Raw genomic sequence first — 24,067 nt, forward strand, 5'->3', positions numbered from 1 at the left:
AAACAACGCAACTGTCCATCAGCATGTAAATGGATAAACCAACTATGATGTATCAATGGAATACTAGTCCATAATAAAAAGGCAAAGGTATTAATACACACAACACTGACGAATTTCAAATTTACGTAACATAAAACTCTCCCTTTCAAAGTGTACAATGCAGTGGTTTTTAGTACACTGACAAGGTGGCACAAAAGTCACGACTATCTAATTCCAGAACATTTTCATCACCCTAAAAACAAACCTGTATCCACTAGTAGTCACTCCACATCCCAGTCTCATAGAATATACTTAATTTCCAGACAACAATGTATTTCATCTGGGCGTCCCAAATCAAGCCTCAAACCTTTCAAGTTTGAAACATTGCTTTTAAGCTAATTTCAAGGGTCTATGGTATAAACACTGTTACTCTTCATTATTTTATTCTTTCTAATGCTTTCTAATGAAAAACAGAACCACACTGATAAAGACACTGACAATTTTAGAGAAGTTCCAATCACAGAAGTGTCATTTAGTGTACATGTGTGTAACTGTAATAGTGACTGCAAAATTATTACTTTTACTCAAATATTAATTCCAAATGTAGCAACTTATTTTTCCTTGGCTTCTCCTTATTATAAATGCCAGGACTGGTCAAGACTGAACTACAGTTGTGAATAAAAAAGACATGATGTCTTTGCAAATATTAAATCACACATCATCTGCAAAGCTTTTAAAAATTAGATTAACACAATCCACTTTGAGATCATTCCACCATGAACTATATTTTCTCAAAAACTTTTTAACAATCTTTATAAAAACTTTAGGTAAAGCCAACAGCACATTGGAAGGATAATGGTTTTACACTCTGCATTATACTAACTCAGAACATTATGATCAATACTTGTGCCTGTTTTTTAGTGGGTTTTTTTTTGTTTGTTTGTTTTTTTGACAGAGTCTCGCTCTGTCACCAGGCTGGAGTGCAGTTGCAGGATCTCAGCTCACTGCAACCTCCGCCTCCTGGGTTCAAGTGATTCTCCTATCTCAGCCTCCTGAGTAGCTGGAATTACAGGCACACACCACCATGCCCAGCTAATTTTTGTATTTTTAGTAGAGACGGGGTTTCACCATGTTGGCCAGGATGGTCTCGATCTCTTGACCTCATGATCCGCCCGCCTCAGCCTCCCAAAGTGCTGGGATTACAGGCGTGAGCCACCGTGCCCGGCTGTGCCTGTTTTTGTTTTTTTTTTTTCGAAGACATGACCATTTGTATTACAGAATCTGTCAATTATAGAAGAAATTATAATCATAATCCAATCAAAATTTAGCACTTTTTAAATATTGAAGGAGTGTCAGTGATGACAAACATCCATAATAAGCCGTGGAATAATATGCATCTATGTTTAATGATTCCATAATCCTACAAACTATTGTTGGTGCACAGATATTAAATGTGATAGAGCAAAACAGTGGCTGATACTTGGATTATTAAATGTGATAGAGCAAAACAGTGGCTGATAATTGGATTTTTACCCTTCTATGTTTAGATAATACTGTGAAAACAACACACAAGCATTACTCACTGTTTAAAGTTAACTTTTTTTTTTTTTTTTTTAAAGAGTCAAGATCTTGCTCTGTCACCCAGGGTGGAGAACAGTGGTGCAATAACAGCTCACTGCAGCCTCTAACTTGTGGGCTCGAGTGATCCTCCCATCTCAGTTTCCCAAGTAGTTGAGACTGCAGGCACATGCTATGATGCTCAACTTTTATTTTGTTTTAATTTTCTTTACTTCTCAATTTTTACTTTTTAGAGCCAAGAGGAGATCTGTTCTGTTCACCCAGGCTGGTCTCAAACTCCTGGCCTCAAGCAATTCTGCCTGCTTCTACCTCCCAAGTAACTGGGCCTCCAGGTACCAGCCACCACACCCAGCTTAAAAGTTCAACTTTTTATATGACATTTTCCAAGCCTACTAAATCACAAGTTAGAGATATTCCCAATGATTTTCCTAAGCAAAACCTATATTTCAGCAGTATACAATTGCAATGCTGTTGAAGCATTATTTGTGAAGGATTTCCTTGATTAACAAAAAATATGGAATAAGCATTACAGCATAGCATGACTATATAATCAAAAAATCAAAGACAGGAAAATTCAGAAAGAACATGTAATGTACATTTCTCTGATACTATTTTGGCATAACTGCTTTCAAAGCACAATAGCAAGAGTAAGCAGACTCTTGATATCTGAAATGGATATAATTAAAGACTTCTGAGCCTACAAAGTACAAATGCCACTACATATATCCACTTCAGAAAAATAAGTGGGTACCCAGTGAAAAGAAGAAAACCACCAAGCCACATTAAAAGTGTTGGGCAGTTCTATGTGCACTCACTAGCTATTCAAAATTCTGCCTGAAAAATTATGAACTGCTGCATCATGGACTTTGCAGCTGGTTAATAGTCAAAACCATGAACATTAAACTCTTGACTGTCAAGGTCCCGCAATAAATGTCTGAGAAAAGAATGAACAAAGAAATAAATTTTTAAAATCTTCTAGGCATAGTATCAGCATGGGATTTGTCATGTTAAAAACAGCATTTCTCTAGAATATTTCCTAGAGAAAAGAAAACTTCACATAAAGACCTGTACACCTATTCATAATCACCAAAAACTGGAAACAACACAAATGCCCTTCAATCAGTGACTCAATAAACAAACTGCAGGCTACTCATACAATGGTATTCAATCAAACACAAAGTAACAAACTATTAGTACACCCCAAAACTTGAAAAAATCTCAAAGGTATTATTTTGAGTACAAGAAGACAGCCTCAAAAGGTCACCTACTTTGTAATTCCATTTATGTGTCATTCTCAAAAACACAAACTACAATGATGGAGAAAAGATCAGTGGCTGCCAGGATTAGCGGAAGCAGGTAGGCATCATCGTGAAGGGATAATGAGGGAATCTGGGGGAGTGATGGAATTGTTCTGTATCATGACTATAATGGTGCTTACATAAATCTGTATATGTATTAAAATTCACAGACCTGTATATGAAAAAGGACAATTTTACTATATAATTAAAATAAATAGCATTTCAATGAAATCAACTACTTGTACTTACTCATTCTGAGAAGTGTTACAATATTGTATACAGCCAATTATTTAAAAATTTGTTTAATAGTACTTGCTAATGGTGATAACAAAAGTCAACCAATCAAGTGACTTAAAAATATTTAAATCTCTACTAACTTTTTATTAAAAAAAAAAAAAAACTTACCAAGTTCATTGAGACTCTGAGCAGCTTTTGTTATCTCTCTACTTCCCCCTTGCAGTTGTCCTTGGAGTCTCTTACTGAGATTCAAGATACGAATAATCCTCCGAAGCAAATCACAGGCAACCTGTGCAAACATCACAATGTTAAGTTAGTTGATCCATGAAGTTTTATTACTATTAATAAATAGTAATAACAAGCACAGTGGGTTGATAGGTGCAGCAAACCACCATGGCACATGTTTACCTATGTAACAAACCTGCACATGTATCCCGGAACTTAAATTAAAAAAAAAACACAGTGGCTCACATTGTGCTTAATATGTGAATCTACCCATTCTTTCCAGATGCTAAAGATTCACTCATGCTTTTTTTGTTTCCCACCAACCACAAACCTAAATAATCGCAAGTCTTAAAAAGCATCAAATGTCCTAGGGAACACACAGAAGTACTATATTTACATTTTACAATAAACTCCAATTCATCCCAAGTGGAGAGAACTTGGAATTGAGGCACTGTGAGACCCAAGGATTCTTTCAGTCCTAAACCAGCTTTCTTCTCTAGGCCAGTGGTTCTCAGTCTTGATTACAAATTCAAGTGGGTAGACTGAAAATGTTCCAATGCCCAGGCCACAGCCCTGACCAATTAAAACAGCATCTCTATGGGTTAGAACCAAGCATGAGTTATGTTTTCATGTTTTTAATATTCCCAGGTGGTACCAGTGTGCAGCCAAAATTGACAATCACTATGCTAGGTTGCTCAGCTTCCTACTACTGCCTCCTGTTATTTTCAGTCCCAGCTTCTCTTTCCTATATCCTGCAGGAGTAGTCTTAAAACTTCTCTCAACTTCATTATTTTCCTAATCTTTTTTTTTTTTTTTTTTTTTTTGAGAACAGGGTCTCGCTCAGTTGCCCAAACTGGAGTGCAGTGGCATGATCACACCTCTCTGCAACCTCTACCTCCTGGGCTCAAGCGATCCTTCTGCCTCAGCCTCCCAAGTAGCTGGGACTACAGGCATGTGCCACCATGCCTGGCTAATTGTATTTTTTGTGGAGATGAGGTTTTGCCATGTTGCCCAGGCTGCTCTCAAACTACTGGGCTCAGGTGAACCTCCCACCTCAGACTCCCAAAGTGCTAGGATTACAGGTGTGAGCCACCATGCGTGGTGATTTTTAATCACTAATAAATTATAAAAGAGAAAGCACATAAACAACAAAACTATTTCACACACTTCCTATTCCTTTTCCCAGATCTAATACTAGGTCTTTAGCTATCAAAAGGCTGAGATAAGAAATAAAGGTTCACGTATTTTAGGACACTTTATTACAGAAGCTGGATTCACAGCAGTTGCATGAGGGAGAGTGTGGTAAAGGGTGACATACTGAATAACCAACATGTAGTGATCTCCAGCCTCAGTAGTGATTACAAAGGAAAGAGAGACATTCCATACTGCTGCATCACAACCATTTTTGAATGGCCCCAAGGCTAACTGAGAAGCAAGGACATCTCCCCTGTTTAAGGAGAAAAATCCTGCATGGTGGCAATAAGAATTAAAAGCTCTGAGAAGCCAGGGTCCCTGAACCTCCAGGTATAAACATTCTTTTATGGGTGAAATAAATACATACACCAGAGCCACACACAGCCACACCCATGCACTCACAAGCAATACACCGTATGTATGCATACACCATACTCAAACATAAAACAAATATATATTTACAAACACATGTAAGTCAAAGCCAATCAAGTATTAAACATGTTTACCTGACTGCTTTTCAGAGAAACTAACCTGAAATACTTAAATAAAAAAAAGGAATGCCAAAGGAGAATTTTTCTCATGGAAATTGACAATTGGGGCATCTTTATCTTTTAATTAAATATTATTCGTTTTCTGAATAGATAATACAAGCACATGATTCAAAATTCAAGAAATAAAAAGAAATAACATTGAAAAGTCACCCTCGTATCTCTGTCCCAACTATGCACTTAACAAAAACAATCACTGTTATTGTTGCAGGTAGTTAGACAGTCAAGAGTTGGGCAGGAGAGGGCTATTGCCCCACCCACTAGGAACGTCGGTTGATGATTTGGAAGTTATCACATTGCCTCTCTAAAACTGATAAATTGGCAGCCAGTGCCAGGGAGAGGACATTTCCTGATGGTCCACGCCTGGTGCATTAAAGTGTTAATTGAATGCAAATGCCAGGGAAAAGCAACTTCCAGGGCATGTGCTTTAAGACACAAAATGGTGGAGTATGACCTTCCGGGGGCACTCCACCTGAAAAAGGAAGAAAGCCTCAGGTGGGCATGCATAGAAATTCCTAAACACACTGCCTGTGCTCACCTCTTAAGGGTAAGGAGGGCACTGGACATGTGGGCAGCCCACCCTAAGGGAAGAATCTTGGGAAAGGAGCCAGGCTATAAAGTCCTCGGATCAAGGTTAAACACTGCACCTGACCTCAGTGCCCACGTGGGACTCTTCCAAGCGTACTTTCCTTTCTTTCTTTCCTGTTCTAAAGCCTTTTTAAATAAACTTCCACTCCTGCTCTGAAATGTACCTTGGTCTCTTTTTCTGCCTTATGCCCCTCAGTCGAATTCTTTCTTCTGAGGAGGCAAGAATTGAGGTTGCTGCAGACCTGTATGGATTCGACACCAGTAACTTGGATATCTTGCACTGGAAACATTATCAGTACCTTCCCTGTTAGAACTGACATTTTTAGATAAATAATTTGGAACGTAAAATCTCATTCCTCTGAGATTTTAAATACATTGTAAGAAGAAATTAAGCTCTTACTCTAAGATTGTCATCCAGAATTCCCTAATCCTACCCAACAAAGGGTATGCTCTCAAAACATGCAATCTTTATTTCTACTGTTTTTATTTTTAGTAACCATACTTAATCTGTCACCAAGTCTTACCAACTATCCTACTGCATAAAACAAAAGTTGTTATTTTACCTCTATTCCTACAAGCTTCAACCTTATCCACATCTTTATCACCATTACCTTTACATAGTGGTTTCTCGGCTAGCTTTCAAGTCTCTCACTGAAATCCATCCAGCCAGATTTATCTTCTTAAAAATGCAGTTTTTGGGCCGGACGCAGTGGCTCATGCCTGTAATCCCATCACTTTGGGAGGCCAAGGCGGACGGATCACCTGAGGTCAAGAGTACGAGACCAGCCTGACCAACATGGAGAAACCCTGTTTCTACTAAAAATACAAAATTAGCTGGGTGTGGTGGCATATGCCTGTAATCCCAACTACTTGGGAGGCTGAGGCAGAAGAATTGCTTGAACCCGGGAGGCGGAGGTTGCGATGAGCCGAGATTGTGATATTGCACTCCAGCCTGGGCAACAAGAGCGAAACTCCATCTCAAAAAAAAAAAAAAAAAAAAAAAAAAAAAAACAGTTTTCAGCACTCCAACCCCCTTTTTAGTAAACTTTAACGGCTCTCTACTTACAGATTATGTTGAATCTTCTGGGAATACCATTTAATAAAATCCTTAGTTAATAAGTCTAAGCTATTATAAGTTGATCTATAAGGCATCAATTCTCACCATTTCCCAACATAGCTGCCTCCCCTCCAATCAATTTCCTTTCCCTCCGTTTTTTTATTTTAGACTTTTACTATTAAATATAACACAAACATGGAAAACCACACTCAGAGATACACAGCTAAAGGAACTCAGAAGCAACACACAGATCAGGAGACAGGGCCATGTGAGCCACCACAGAAGCCCTCATTTACTCCCTCCCAATGCCATTACCCTTCATGCCAACCAAGAGAAACCACTACTCTTTTACATTAATCACTTCCTTACTTTTTTTTTTATTACTGAAGTACAAATACCTAAGTGCTATGATTTAATTTTTCTTGTTTTTAATCTGTTCTCTCACCTTCTCTTTTTTTCATTGCAATTTGTTGAATATATTGGATCATCTGTCCTAAAGTTTCCCACAGACTGGGTTTTGTTGACTGTATTCCCTTGATGCAGTTTAACAAGTTCCTCTATCTTCTATATTACCTGTAAATTAGTAGTTGGATGTGGGCAGCTTCATCAGATTTAAGTTTAGTATTTTTGGCAAGATTAAACATTAGAGGGTGGTATATTTTAAGAGATGTATGATTTTCTCTCTTTTTGTGTTGAGTATCAGCCACTGATATTCAATGTCAAAATCCATTGAAACATAAGTGACTGCAAAATAGTAATAATCCAATTCTGTCATTTTGTCTTTATTTACAAGCATATGAAATTTCTCTATAAAAATAAAGTTTACCTCATTGACTATTTGTTTACCTAGGAGTATTGTTCATACTGAAAACTAAAAATAAATACTTAATATTTCCCTTATTAGTTTTCAAAATGAAGGAATAATTTCCTAATATTCACCAATAATGAAAAATTAGTCGGTGGGGGGGGGGGGTGTTCTGGGGTTTTGCTTTTTTTTTTTTTTGATATCATTATGAAATGGATTTAAACATAATAAGGGATGCCCAACCCATCATGGCTCTTATCCTTATTGATGCTCAAAGTGTTCCATTTCGGCCAGCAGAAGCCTCTGAGAGTGATTAACTGTACCACTTTGCCTGAGACTGAGAAGTTTCCCAAGTTTTAGGACTTTCAGTAGTAAAACTAAAACAGCTGGTCACCCAAAGCCTATTCAAGTCAGTTCCTGAGTTCCTTTGTCATGAACCGAGCAGTCGTTGATAGCCTCCTTGGTATCTGGTATAAAAATGTTCCAGGATCATTTTATACATTTCATGCCCGAGACCGGGAATCAAAGATTTCTCAAAGCCCTGGTTTCTTTTAGTAGAAAACAGCATTACTTTTTTTTTTTTTTTTTTTTTGAGACAGTTTCGCTTTTGTCGCCCAGGCTAGAGTACAATGGCACAACCTTGGCTTACTGCAACCTCCCCCTCCAGGGTTCAAGCGATTCTCCTGCCTCAGCCTCCTGAGTAGCTGGGATTACATGTGCCCACCACCATGCCTGACTAATTTTTGTATTTTTAGTAGAGATGGGGTTTCACCATGTTGGGCAGGCTGGTCTCGAACTCCTGACCTCATGTGATCCACCTGCCTTGGCCTCCCAAAGTGCTGGGATTATAGGAATGGGCCACTGCGCCCAGGCAGAAAACAACATTTCAAGACCACATTCACAGAACTAGGTTTGTTCATTTCTGGGACTTTTCCATAGACATAGCTAGGAAATGCCAGCATTAAAATATCACATAAATATTTGATTTATGCCACAATACACATAAAACATTCTCAGATTAACATACATATACATATGCACAAATATATATATACACACAAATATAAGGTATATACTATTTTTAAATAACATTAAAGTATCTCAAGTTCATACTGATACTTCTAATTAAAAATCATAAGTAGAGGATTTAGCCTTCTTACATCTATATAAATATAAACAGTATATAATTTCTTCCACATTAAGATTCCTAGCTCTCAAGGACACAGGAGATAACAAAATTAGAATAATGTATAATTATTCATTTGCTCTGCTGCACAATACACAGAAAATACCTGAGCAACAAAACCAACACTACAGTCAAAAGTATGATGGCAGAAAATAGTTTTTAAAATTTTTTGCATATGCTCTTCCCACTGTTTTTTACAGGTGAATTATATTTCTTTGCCAAAACATATAGTCATTACACACTATTCTTTATAACTTTCATTTAATCCTAGTTCTCATGCTTAACACTAGTCTCACAGTGATTTTTTTCTAGTCAGTCTTTGCTGTTCTGCAGCCTCCACTGGTGATACTCAAGGACACAGGGTCTGGAGTGGACCCGCAGCAAACTCCAGCAGACCTGCAGCAGAGGGGCCTGACTGTTAGAAGAAAAACTAATAAACTGAAAGCAATAGCATCAACATCAACATCATGCAAAAACTCCATCCAAAGGTCACCAACAGCAAAGACCAAAAGGTAGATAAATCCACGAAGATGAGGAAAAACCAGCACAAAAAGGCTGAAAATGCCAAAAACCAGAATACCTCTTCTCCTCCAAAGGCTCACAACGCCTCACCAGCAAGGGAACAAAAGTAGATAGGGAATCAGTTTGACAAACTGACAGAAGGAGACTTCAGAAGGCGGGTAATGACAAACTCCTCCAAGCTACAGGAGCATGTTCTAACCCAATGCAAGGAAGCTAAGAACTTTGAAAAAAAGGTTAGAGGAATTGCTAACTAGAATAACCAGCTTAGAGAAGAACATAAATGACCTGATTGAGCTGAAAAACAGCAGGAGAACTTCGTGAAGCATACACAAGTATCAATAGCCGAATAGATCAAGTGGAAGAAAGGATATCAGAGACTGACGATCAACTTAATGAAATAAAGCATGAAGAAAAGATCAGAGAAAAAAGAATGAAAAAGAACAAACAAAGCCTCCAAGAAATACAGGACTATGTGAAAAGACCAAACCTACATTTGATTGCTGTACCCGAAAGTGATGGGGAGAACGGAACCAAGTTGGAAAACACACTTCAAGATATTATCCAGGAGAACTTCCCCAACCTAGCAAGACAGGCCAACATTCAAATTCAGGAAATAAAGAGAAGACCACTAAGATACTCCTCAAGAAGAACAACCCCAAGACACATAATCATCAGATTCACCAAGGTTGAAATGAAAGAAAAAATGTTAAGAGCAGCCCAAGAGAAAGGTCAGGTTACCCACAAAGGGAAGCCCATCAGACTAACAGCAGATCTCTCTGTAGAAACCCTACAAGCCAGAAGAGAGTAGCAGCCAATACTTAACATTCTTAAAGAAAAGAATTTTCAACCCAGAATTTCATATCCAGCCAAACTAAGCATCATAAGCAAAGTGGAAATAAAATCCTTTACAGACAAGCAGATGCTGAGAGATTTTATCACCACCAGGCTTGCCTTACAAGAGCTCCTGAAGGAAGCACTAAATATCAAAAGAAAAAACTGGTACCAGCCACTGCAAAAACAAACCAAAAGTTAAAGACCATCAACGCTATGAAGAATCTGCATTAACTAATGAGCAAAATAACAAGCTAGCATCATAATGACAGGATAAAATTCACACATGACAATATTAATCCTAAATTTAAATGGGTTAAATGCTCCAATTAAAAGGCACAGACTGGCAAATTGGATAGAGTTAAGACCCATTCATGTGATGAATTCAGGAGACCCATCTCATGTGTAAAGACACACATAGGCTGAAAATAAAGCGATGGGTGAATATTTACCAAGCAAATGGAAAGCAAAAAAAAAAAGTGGGGGTTGCAATCCTAGTCTCTGATTGTTTAGACTTTAAATCAACAAAGATCAAAAAAGACAAAGAAGCCCATTACATAATGGTAAAGGGATCAATGCAACAAGAAGAGCTAACTATCCTAAATATATATGCACCCAATACAGGACCACCCAGATTCATAACCAAGTTCTTAGAGATCTACAAAGAGATTTAGACTCCCAGACAGTAACAGTGGGAGACATTAACACCCCAATGTCAATATTAGTCAGATCAACGAAACAGAAAATTAACAAGGATATTCAGGACTTGAACTCAGCTCTGGACCAAGCAGACCTAATAGACATCTACAGAATTCTCCACCCCAAATCAACAGAATATACATTCTTCTCAGAACCATACAGCACTTATTCTAAAATTGACCACATAATTGGAAGTAAAACACCCCTCAGCAAATGTAAAAGAATGGAAATCATAACCAACAGTCTCTCAGACCACAGTGCAACCAAACTAAAACTCAGGATTAAGAAATTCTCTCAAAACCACACAACTATATAGAAACTGAACAACCTGATCCTGAATGACTACTGGGCAAATAACAAAATTAAGGCAGAAATAAATCAGTTCTTTGAAACCAATGAGAACAAAGACAGAACATACCAGAATCTCTGGGACACAGCTAAGGCAGTGTTTAGAGGGAAATTTATAGCACTAAATGCCCACAGGAGAAAGTGGGAAAGATCTAAAATTGACACCCTGACATCACAATTAAAAGAACTAGAGAAGCAAGAGCAAACAAATTCAAAATCTAGCAGAAGACAAGAAATAACTAAGATCAGAGCAGAACTGAAGGAGATAGAGACATGAAAAACCCTTCAAAAAAAATCAATGAATCCAGGAGCTAGTTTTTTGAAAAGACTAACAAAATAAACCACTAGCCAGACTAACACAGAAGAAAAGAGAAGAATCAAATAGACACAATCAACAATGATAAAGGGGATATCACCACTGATCCCACAGAAATACAAACTACCATCACAGAATACCATAAACACCTCTTTGCAAATAAACCAGAAAATCTAGAAGAAATGGATACATTCCTGGACATATACACCCTCCCAAGACTAAACCAGATAGAAGTTGAATCCCTGAATAGACCAATAACAAGTTCTGAAATTGAAGCACTAATAGCCTACTAACCAAAAATAGCCCAGGACCAGACAGATCAACAGCTGAATTCTACTAGAAGTGTTACAAAGAGGAGCTGGTACCATTCCTTCTAAAACTATTCCAAACAACAGAAAAAGAGAGACTCCTCCCTAACTCATTTTATGAGGTCAGCATCACCCTGATACCAAAATCTGGCAGAGACACAACAAAAAAAATTTCAGGCCAACATCCCTGATGAACATCGATGTGAAAATCCTCAATAAAATGCTGGCAAACCGAATCCAGCAGCACATTAAAAAGCTTATCCACCATGATCAACTCGGCTTAATCCCTGGGATGCAAGGCTGGTTCAACATATGCAAATCAATAAACATAATCCATCACATAAACAGAACCAATGACAAAAACCACATGATTATCTCAACAGATGCAGAAAAGGCCACAAAATTCAACAGCCCTTCATGCTAAAAACACTCAATAAACTAGGTATTGATGGAACATATCTCAAAATAATGAGAGCTATTTATGACAAACCCATAGCATTCCCTTTGAAAACTGGCACAAGTCAAGGATGCCCTTTCTCACCACTCCTATTCAGCATATTATTGGAAGTTCTGGCCAGGGCAATCAGGCAAGAGAAAGAAATAAAGCGTATTCAAATAGGAAGAGAGGAAATCAAATTATTTCTGTTTGCAGATAACATGATTGTATATATAGAAAACTCCATCGTCTCAGCCCAAAAACTCCTTAAGCTGATAAGCAACTTCAGGGAAGTCTCAGGATACAAAATCAATGTGCAAAAATCACAAGCATTTCTATACACCAATAATAGAGAGCCAAATCATGAGCAATCTCCCATTCACAATTTCTACAAAGAGAATAAAATACCTAGGAATACAACTTACAAGAGATGCGAAGGACCTCTTCAAGGAGAACTACAAACCACTGCTCAAGAAAATAAGATAGGACACGAACAAATGGGAAAACATTCCACGCTCATGGATAGGAAGAATCAATATCGTGAAAATGGCCATTCTGCCCAAAATAATTTATAGATTCAATACTATTCCCATCAAGCTACCATTGACATTCTTCACAGAATTAGAAAAAACTACTTTAAATTTCATATGGAACCAAAAAAGAGCCCATATAGCCAAGGCAATCCTAAGCAAAAAGAACAAAGCTAGAGGCATCACACTGTCTGACTTCAAACTATACTGCAAGGCTACAGTAACCAAAACAGCATGGTACTGGTACCAAAACAGATACATAGACCAATGGAATAGAAATATAGATCAATGGAACAGGCCTCAGAAATAACACCACATATCTACAACCATCTGATCTTCAACAAACCAGACAAAAACAAGCAATGGCGAAAGGATTCCCTATTTAATAAATGGTGCTCGGAAAACTGGCTAGCTGTATGCAGAAAACTGAAACTGGAGCCCTTCCTTATACACTTTACACTGTTGGTGGGAGTGTAAATTAGTTCAGCCATTGTGAGGCTATTTCTCAAGAATCTAGAACAAGAAATACCATTTGACCAGCAATCCCATTACTGGGTATATACCCAAAGGATTATAAATCATTCTATACCCAAAGGATTATAAATCATTCTACTATAAAGATACACACACACGTATGTTTACTGCAACACTGTTCACAATGGCAAAGACTTGGAACCAAACCAGATGTCCATCAACGTTAGACTGGATAAAGAAAATGTGGCACATATACACTACGGAATACTATGCAGCCATAAAAAAGAATGAGCTCATGTCCTTTGCAGGGACAAAGATGAAGCTGGAAACCATCATTCTCAGCAAACTAACACAGGAAGAGAAAACCAAACACTGCATATTCTCACTCATCAGTGGGAGCTGAATAATGAGAATACATAGACACAGGGAGGGGAATATCACACACCGGGGCCTGTCAGGGGGTGGGGCCAAGGGGGAGGGATAGCATTAGGAGAAATATGTAATGTAGATAATGGGTTGATGGGTGCAGCAAACCACCATGGCACATGTATACCTATGTAACAAACCTGCACATTCTGCAAATGTATCCCAGAACTTAAAGTATAATTTTAAAAAAAAAAAAGAAAGAAAAAAAAAGAGCAAAGGATTATTTGAATAGACATGTCTCCAAGGAAGATACATAAATGGCCAAAAGGCACCACAGAAGATGCTCAATATCATTAGCCATTAGGAAAATGCAAATCAAAATGACAATGAGATACTACTTCATACCCAATAATGATACAGGAGATAGAAATTATTTAGACAGATAATAAGGGCAACAGAGTCCTTGGCAGAATTTCCCTTTTAACAAAAAGCAGCTCCCAAATCATTTCTTTTCTGACAAAGAGCAGCCTGAAAAATCGAGCTGCAGACATAGATAAGCAAGATGGAAATTGAACAGGTGAATGCCAGCAGCTGTGTCAATAGAAAAGGGCTACCTGGAAGCCAGGTATGTTCAACATGGAGGCTCCATCTTTGCTTTTCTTTGTCACCACATGTACAGTAAAGAAGCAGGCAACACAGCACCAGCCAGCCAGAGAACCCATCTGCATAATAAAAGATTAGGGCAGGGCGGCCAGTTTTTTCACATGCTATGCAAGTGGCACACCTAGCCCTAACTAGTTTTTTGCACCTTAGGCAAATAGCACACCTGGTCTGACCAATCTTTCATGCCCTATGTAAATTAGACACTGCCTCCTCAAGCTCATCTATAAAACTCAACTGCATTTCACCATAAAAGCAGCAACCCAGTTCTCCAGGACCCCTCTCTGCAGCAGAGAGAGCTCTTCTCTTTCTTTCGCCTATTAAACTTCCACTCTGAACATCACTATTTGTGTGTCTGCGTCCTAGTTTTGTGTGGCTGTAAGACAACAAAACTCGGCTATTTACTCAAGACAACAATGCCACTTCAATAAGATGGCAGTATTTAAAAAAAGTACAGAAATTAGAATCTTCATACATTGTTGGTAATAATGGAAAACAGTCCAGTTGCCTTGGAAATAGTTTGGCATTCCTCAAAATGTTAAACATAGAGTTAGCATATGACCTAGCATAATATGCTCTCAGGTATATACCCAAGAATTGAAAAAAAAAAAAAAGCACACACAAATATTATTTATGCAACGTTTGTTCTTAGCAGTCTACTCAAAATAGTTAAAAAGTAGAAACAACCTAAATATTCATCAACTGATGAAAGGATAAACAAATTGAATGGATAAACAAAATGTGATATATTCATAAAATGATATATTATTTGACCATAAAAGTAAAGAAGTACCTAAGTCCTCATTAAACATCATCAACTGGTTCTTTTGACTTTAAGTGAAAACAATGGACCAGGCGGCTCACTCCTGTAATCCCAGCACTTTGGGAGGCTGAGGAAGATGGATCACTTGAGTCCAGAAGTTTGAGACAAGCATGGGCAACATAGTGAGAGACACTGTCTAAAAAAAATTAAAATTTAAAAAAAAATTAGCTGGGCAAGGTGGTGCGTGCCTGTTGTCTCAGCTACTCAAGAGGCTGCACTCCAGCCTGGATGACAGAGCAAGACCCTGTCTCAAAAAACAACAACAACAAAGCAACGGATAATAAAACCCAGTTTTTTCCTCCTCAGTGTTATAATGAAATGACATGTTATTCAAGGACCTGCTGTATGTTCTTTTACTTAAAGTTGCAGTTTCCAAGAACCTATCAATGACATTAAATAAGAACTTACTGTACTGACATATGCTACAATATGGATGAACCTTGAAAACATTACATTAAGAAGGCAAATACTACATAATGAATGATCAATTTCCATGAAATGTCCTGAATAGGGAAATCCAAAAAGGAAGACTGCAGATTAGTTGAGAGCTTGGCGTAGAGAAGTGGATAGAGGGAGTAACTGCTAATGGGCATAGAGTTTCTTTTTTGGGTAATGAAAATATTCTGGCATTAGATAATATTATAGTATAATTAGATATTGTATTCACAAGACGCAATCTTGTGAATATAGTAAAAACCCCTAAACTGTACATGTTAAAGTGATTATTTTATGGTACGTAACTTATAACTCAATTTTTAATAATGAGTGTGACTTCTAACAATGATGGAATAGGGTCAGACTTACCTTTCCATTTTAAACAACTAGAAAATTGAACAAAATACACGAAATAATTTTAGAACAACAGGAATGAATAATTGGACAATAATTGGATAACAGAAAACATGGGTCTGTGATCTTTGAGAGAAACAAGAAAATGAGCTTAACAATTGTCTCAGATTACCACTGGGAGACAATTTTCAGGCCACAGTAAAGGGAAGGGAAGGGAAACAGAGCATGACAGTCTCTCTGAAGTTGGGAAGTAGAGATTACATTTCAAGAAAGCCAAAAAAGCTAGTGTTTATGGGCAGAGAATTGGAGAAAAAGAAGCTGCAAAAACAGAGGTTGTGCAGATAAGCAGAAAAATAGCTTCCAGTCTTCTGAGTACCAATCTGTGCATGTGTGAGAGGAAGCACAGGAAAAGAAACACTGAAACAACAGTAGAAAGACCTAATAGTAAACAGGGCTAAACTAGCCCTAGGCTAAAGGCTGTTCTGGACCTGTACTAACAAAGATTTAAAACTAAATCTCAAAAAGATTAATGGTGGCTCATGCCTATAATCCCAGCATTTTGGGAGGCCAGGTAGGAGTATCACTTGAGGCCAGGAGTTTGAAATCAGCCTAGGCAACATGGTGAGACTCCCATCTCTACAATTAAAAAAAAAAAAAAAAAAATTAGCTGGGCATGGTAGTGTGTGCCTTTAGTCCCAGCTACTTGGGAGGCTGGGGCAGGAGGATTGCTTGAGCCCAGCACTTGGAGGTTACAGTGGGTCAAGACTGCCCCACTATACTCCAGCCCAAGTGACAGGGCAAGGCCCTGTCTCAAAAAATAAATAAATAAATACAAATTAAAATTAAATAAAAAAAAAAAGATCAAACTGATTCCAAGTAACTTAAGTGTGAACCAGAAAAAAGTCCAACATTATTTAAAAGAAATTTTAAATAATCTAGGAACCCTAAACATAAAATACACATTTCTAATATCCAATAAAAAATTACCAGGTATGTAAAGAAGCAAAACACATAAAACCCATAACAAGAAACAAGAAGAAAAGTCAATCAACAAAAACAAACCTAGAAATAATAAAGAATTAAATGTTAAAATATATTTTATAGGCCGGGCATGGTGGCTCATGCCTATAATCCCAGCACTTTGGGAGGCTGAGGCAGGCGGATCACCTGAGGTCAAGAGTTCAAGACCAGCCTGGCCAAGATGGTAAAACCCCATCTCTACTCAAAATACAAAAATTAGCCAGGTGTTGTGGCACATGCCTGTAATCCCAGCTACTCAGGAGGCTTAGGCAGGAGAATCACTTGAACCCGGGAGGCGGAGGTTGCAGCGAGCCAAGATCCTGCCACTGCACCCCAGCCTGGGCGACAGAGCGGGACTCTGTCTTGAAAAAAAAAAAAAAAATTTATAACCATGTATATGTTCAAGAAGGTAAATGAAAACATAAATGTCAGCCAGACACAGTGGCTCATACTTGTAATTCCAGCACTTTGGGAGGCCAATACAGGTGGAATGCTTGACCTCAGGAGTTCGAGACCAACCTGAGCAGCAGGACAGAACCCGGTCTCTACAAAAAATACAAAAATTGGCTGGGTGTGGTGGTGCATGCCCATAGTCTCAGCTACTCAGGAGGCTGAGATGGGAGGATAGCTTGGGCCTGGGAGGAAGAGATTGCAGTGGGTTGAGATTGTGCCACTGCACTCCAGCCTGGGCAACAGAGTGAGACCCTGTCTCAAAAAAAAAAAAAAAAATATATATATATATATATATATATGTATGTATTTACGCGTGTGTGTATTTATATAAATGAAATTGAAATATAAATGTCATAACAGAAAGAGAAGATATAAAAAGACACAAATATAAACTAGAGATGAAAACTATAGGCCGGGGATGGTGGCTCACACCTGTAATCCCAGCACTTTGGGAGGCTGAGGCGGGCGGATCACGAGGTCAGGAGTTCGAGACCAGCCTGGCCAATATGTTGAAACCCCGTCTCTACTAAAAATACAAAAATTAGCTGGGCATGGTGGCAGCCACCTGTACTCCCAGCTACTCAGGAGGCTGAGGCAAAAGAATTGCTTGAACCCAGGAGGCGCGGTTGCAGTGAGCCGAGATCGTGCCACTGCACTCCAGCCTGGGCAACAGAGTGAGACTCCATCTCAAAAAAGAAAAAAAAAAAAACTATAAAAACACACAGGATGGGATTAACAGCAGATTAGATACTTAATTAAAAAGATTAGTAAATTTACAAGCAATTTCAGGTAGATTATAGATCTAAACATATGAGGCAAAACAATACGTGTTTTTGAAGGCAATATACAATATCTTCATAGCTTCAGGGTAGAGAAAGTTATCTTGTGAGAATTTTTCATAAAAGAGAACTAACCATAAAAGAAAAATTAGATAAATTTAACTTCTCTCCAACAACAGACAAGAGCGAGAAGGAGAAAAAAATGAGTAGGCAGAGGAATATCTGAAACACACGTAATAGATGACTTACAAGAGGTTCAATCTCCTTAGTAATTAGCTCCTAGAAAAACAAAACCACAACAAGATACCACCACACACCTAAAATATTAGCAAAAACTAACAAGTTTGACAACACTAAGTGTTGACAAGGATACAGACTAAAAGGAACTCTTATATACTGATAGCATATGTGGTATAACCATTTGGTAAAATAGTTTGGCATTATCTAATAAAGTTGAAAATCAGAAACCCTATAACCCAGAAATCTCACTCCCAGGATATAACTTACACAAAGGGGTATTAGCATGAGCCAACATATATTTGTAAAAAAGTTTTCACAGCCATATTACTCATAATGGTCCCAATCTGGAAACAATCCAAATTCCATAAGAAGAATATTCATATAATGACATATTCTACAGCAATAAAAATGAAACAAAACAAGCAAGGCCAGGCATGGTGGCTCATGCCTGTAATCCCAGCACTTTGGGAGGCCGAGGCAGGTGGATCACTTGAGGTCAGGAGTTCGAGACCAGCTTGGCCAACATGGTGAACTCTGTCTCTACTAAAAACACAACAACAAAATAGTCAAATGTGGTGGCGGGTGCCTGTAATCCCAGCTACTTGGGAAGCTAAGGCCGGAGAATCCTTGAACCTGGGAGGCGGAGGCTGCAGTGAGCCAAGATCGCTCCATTGCACTCCAGCCTAGGCAACAGAGCACAACTCGGTCTCAAAAAAAAAAAAAAGGGAAAAGCAATATAGATGAATTCAAAAAAGGATAATACTTTCCAAAAAACAGGGTATTAAAGCATAATTTTTAGTTAAAAAAATCAATGTGATATGTTTATGAGTGACATTAGTAAGATGGCAGAGGAAGACTTTCCAGGACTCCAGCTTGCAGACACATTAATTTGAACCACTATCCATACACAAAAACATCTTCACAAAAGTTAAAGAAACCAGGTAAGACATTACAGCACCTGAATACAGCACAGAAATAAGAAGAGGCACATTGAAGAGAGTAGGAAGGACAGTGTCACATTACCTGCGTCCCCCAACACCAGCCAGCTAGCAAGGAGACAGATGCTCGTTGAGGAGAGAAAAGAGAAGGAATTGAGCACTGGACTTTGCCTCAGCCCCAACACTAGGCCTGCCCCATTAAAATTGTGTTGGGCAGGCTGCCCCCGCCCGACTCCAGGCCAGTACTTCCAGACTACATCTCCTGGCCCACTCCACTACCAGGCTGGTCCCAGTGACCCCAGGCCCCAGACCAGCCCTCGGCTTCAGGCTAATCCCAACTCAGGCTCCAGGCCCAACCCAGCACCAGGCAACCCTGCATAGCCCAAGATGTTAGGCTAGCCCTAGTGCCAGGTTAGCACACAGACTTCCAGCACCAGGACAGTCCCTGAAGCCTCATGCTCCAGACCAGCCCAAGTGGCCCCAAACACCAGGTCTGCCCCAGCATCAGGTTGGCACCTGTGGCCTCAGACACCAGGCCAGCACACAAGGACACAGGCTCCAAGCCTGCCCTACGGGTCCACATTCCAAGTCAGCCCCTGTGGCCCCACACTCCAACAGACACAAAGTCCAGGCTCCTCTGGCAGAGCCAGGGTCCAGGTCCATCCCAGGAGAACCTGACCTCCTCTGGCAAACCCAGGGTCCAGGCTCATCACAGCAGAACCCAGTGCCAGGCCTGCCCCCAAGACCTGATGACTCACACCTGCCTCAGTGGCCCAGTCTCCAGGCAAGCCCTTGCAGACCCAGCCTCCAGGCCAGCACTCACTCACCCAGCCTCTAGGAAGACCCTCATGGCTCCAGGCACAAAGCAAGCACCCACAGACTGCAGCCTTCAGTGGACCCAGAGTCCAGGCTTATTTCAGCAGACCAAGGCTCCAGGACCACCCTTGCAAACCCAAGCTCCAGGCTAACCCTGGTAAACCCAAGACCAGGCCTGACTCACAGACTCCAGGCCCACCCCCATGGTCCCAGGTGCCAGTGAAAGCCAGGCATTGTGGACTCAGGCTCCAGGCCCATCCCCAAGGTCCCAGGTGCCAGCAACTGGTTGGCTCCTACAGATTCAAGCTAAAGGCCGGTCCAAGTGCCAGGTCAGCTCCCAAGGGACCAGGCTTCAGACCAGCTCTTGTGGACTAGGGCCCTAATAGTCAACGTGTCCCCTCCACAAGGGGCCAGCTTGGCACTGTGAACCCTGGATCTAAGTCTGCTCCAGCAAACTCATGACCCACATTTGCCCCAGTAAATACAGTCTGCAGACCAAATCTCATGGACCCAAGCACCAGACCTGTGCACCTGCTAACCTAGGTACCACAACAGCCTGCCTGAAGACAGCAGCAGTAAGCCTGCCCACAGACCACACCAGAAAGACTGCCTAGGATCTCTGGTCAGGCTAACTGGTGAAGAACTTTGCCAGCCAAAGCCAGTCTGCAAAGAGTGGAGTAAGTTCCTACTTCTTCAAATGTGCCGGCACCAATACAAGGCAACAAGAATCACAATCAGGGAAACATAACACCACCAAAGGAACAAACATTAAAGATATTGAGGTTTATGAGCTGCCTAACAAATAATTCAAAATAATCATCTTTTAAAAACTCCATGAACTACAAGACAATACAACTAGACAAGTACACAAAATCAGGAAAACAATAAACAAACAAAATGAGAGGTTCAACAAAGAAACAGAAACCATAAGAATGAACCAAACTGAAATTCTGGAACTAAAGAACACAATGACTGAACTAAAAAAATTCCAAAGAGAGCTTCAACAGTAGACTCAATCACATAAAAGAATCAGTGTGCTTGAAAACGGGTTATTTGAAATGATCCAGTCAGAGGAACAAAAAGAAAAAAGAAAAAGAGTAAAGAAAGCCTTTGAGAATTACGGGATGCCATCAAGCAAACCTATTTATATATTATGGGTGCCCCAGAAGGAGCAGAGAGAGAAGAAAGTTTATTTTAAAAAATAATAACAAAAATTCCCCAAATCTGTGGAATGTAAAAAATATCCAGGTATAGGAAACTCAAAGATCTCCAATCAGGTTCAATGCAAACAAGACTACCCCAAGATATATTACAATCAAATTGTCAAAAATCAAAAACAGAGAGGATCTTGAAAGCAACAAGAGAAAAGAAGCATATCACACACAAAGGAATCCCAAGATGGCTATGAACAGATTTCTTAGTAGAAATCTTATAAGCCAGGAGAGACAGGGATGATCTATTCAAAGTGCTGAAAGAAAATAGGCTGGGTGCAGTGGCTCACACTTGTAATCCTAGCACGTGGGGAGGCCAAGGCAGGCAGATCACCCGAGGTCAGGAGTTCGAGACCAGCCTGGCCAAGAAGGTGAAATGCCATCTCTACCAAAAATACAAAAATTAGCCAGGCATGGTGGCGGGCACCTGTAATGCCAGCTACTCGGGAGGCTGAGGCAGAAGAATGGCTTGAACCTGGGAGGTGGAGGTTGCAGTGAGCAGAGATCAGGCCACTGCATTCCACCCTGGGTGAGAGAGTGAGACTCCACCTCAAAAAAAAAAAAAAGAAAAGAAAGAAAAAAACCAACAAATCAATTTTGAAACAACAGACTTTAACTACACTCTAAAACAAATAAACTGAACAGACAAATACAGAACACTCCGTCCAACAGCAGCAGAATACACATTCTTCTCAAATGCACATGGAACTTTTTTCAGGATAGATCATATGTTAGACCAGAAAATAAGGCTTAACAAACTTAAGAAGACTGAGATCATATCAAATATCTTTTCCAACCACAATGGTATTAAACTAGAAATCAATAAAGGATGGATTTCGAAAAATTCACCAAAAATTTATCAAAAAAAATAAACAACATGCTTATGAGCAACCAATGGATCAAAAACGAAATTAAAAGAGAAGTTTTAAAATGTCTTGAGACAAATGACACAACATACCGAAAGTTATGGGATGCAGCAAAAGCAGTTATAAGACAAAAGTTTATAGCAATAAATGTCTACATCAAAAAAGATTTCAAATAAATAACCTAGTATTAAACCTCAAGAACTAGAAAAAGAACGAACAAAGCCCAAAGTTAGTAGAAGGAAGAAAATAATAAAGATCAGGGCAGAAATAAATTAAATACAGACTAGGAAAACAATAAAGATTAATAAAACCAAGAGTTGTGTTTTGGGTTTTTTTTTTTTTTTTTTTGAGACAAGGTCTCGCTCTTTGGCCCAGGCTCCAGTACAATGGTGCAATCTTGGCTCACTGCAACTTCCACCTCCCAGGCTCAAGCAATTTCTTCTGCCTCAGCCTCCCGAGTATCTGGGACTTACAGGCGTGTCACCATGCCTTGCTGTAAGAGTTGGTGTTTTGAATAGATAAATAAAATCAATAAAACTTTAGCTAGACTAAGAAAAAAAAGAAATCTCAAAACCAGAAATGAAAAAAGAAACATTACAACTGATATTACAAAAATATAAAGAATTATAAGAAACTACTATTAACAAATATATGCCAACAAACTGGATAACTTAGAAGAAACTGATACATTTCTAGACATATACAACTTACCAAAATTGAATCATAAAGAAACAAAATCTTAACAGATCAATAGTGAGTACAGAGATTAAATCAGTAATAAAAAGTCTCCTAACAAAGAAAAGCCCAGGACTTGATGGCTTTACTGTTGAATTCTACCAAACATTTAAAGAAAAACTAATACCAATCCTTCTAAAACTCTCCCCAAAAAATCAAAGATGGAAAAATATTTCCAAACTCATTTTATTAGGCCAATATTACCCTTCTGTCAGTGATAAAGACACTATAGGAAAAGAAAATTACAGGTCAATATTCCTGATCAACACAGATGCAAAATCCTCAACAAAATACTAGCCAATCGAATTCAGTAGCACATTAGAAGAATCATTCACCATGATCAAGTGAGATTTATCTCTGGGGTGCAGGGATGGTTCAACATGTGCAAATCAATAAATGATATACCACACTAACAGAATGAAAGACAAAAATCATATGATCATTTTGATAGATGCAGAAAAGGCACTTGGTAAAATTCAACAACACATCATGTTAAAAACTCAAAAAAAAACTCTATAGAAGGAATGTACCTCAACGCAATAAAGGCCATATACAACCAGCCCACAACTAACATCATAATCAACAGTGAAAAGTTGAAAGCTTTTCCTCTAAGATCAGGAACAAAACAAGGATGCACACTCTCACCACTACTACTCATCAACATAGCCACTGGAAGTCCTGGCCAGAGCCGTTAGGCAAGTGAGAAATAAAAGGCATCCAAATCTGAAGGGAAGTAAAATTGTCCCTGTCTGCAGACAGCATGATCCTTTAGACAGAAAACTAGATAAAGGACCCTAAAGACTCCACCAAAAGAGTGCTAGAATAAATGCATACAGTAAAGTCAGAGGATACAAAATTAACATACAAAAATCAGTAGCATTTCTATACACTAACAATGAACTATCCAAAGAAATAATCAGAAAAACAATCCCATTTCCCATTTACAATAGCTACAAAAAAAAAAGTTAGAAATAAATTTAACCAAGGAGGTGAAGCATCTATACACTGAAAGCTATAAAACATTGATGAAATAAATTGAAGAAGACATAAGTAAGTTAATAAACAATTATATACTGCAATGACAGTGAAAAGAATTCGCTTTAGATTTGTATTTTTTGAGCTAGACATCTTAAGGCTTTTTAGTATTTTTTTCTCCTTTTCTCTTACCTTCTGTTCCCATTCTCTTACTTCTTCCAAACTCATACTCTTAAA

At 38.9% G+C, this 24,067-nt stretch overlaps 1 protein-coding gene across 1 annotated transcript in view; it reads right to left on the minus strand.

Moving 5' to 3' along the window:
* The window catches only part of COG5 (component of oligomeric golgi complex 5), a 372,787-nt gene that overhangs the window by 332,816 nt on the left and 15,904 nt on the right, over positions 1-24,067 (minus strand). The window contains exon 6 of the mRNA XM_019030869.3: positions 3,261-3,381. Coding sequence (XP_018886414.1) covers positions 3,261-3,381 — 121 coding nt within the window. The remainder of the gene's footprint in view (positions 1-3,260; positions 3,382-24,067) is intronic.

The sequence above is a fragment of the Gorilla gorilla genome, chromosome 6, assembly GCF_029281585.2.
Source record: "Gorilla gorilla gorilla isolate KB3781 chromosome 6, NHGRI_mGorGor1-v2.1_pri, whole genome shotgun sequence".
NCBI lineage: Eukaryota > Metazoa > Chordata > Mammalia > Primates > Hominidae > Gorilla > Gorilla gorilla.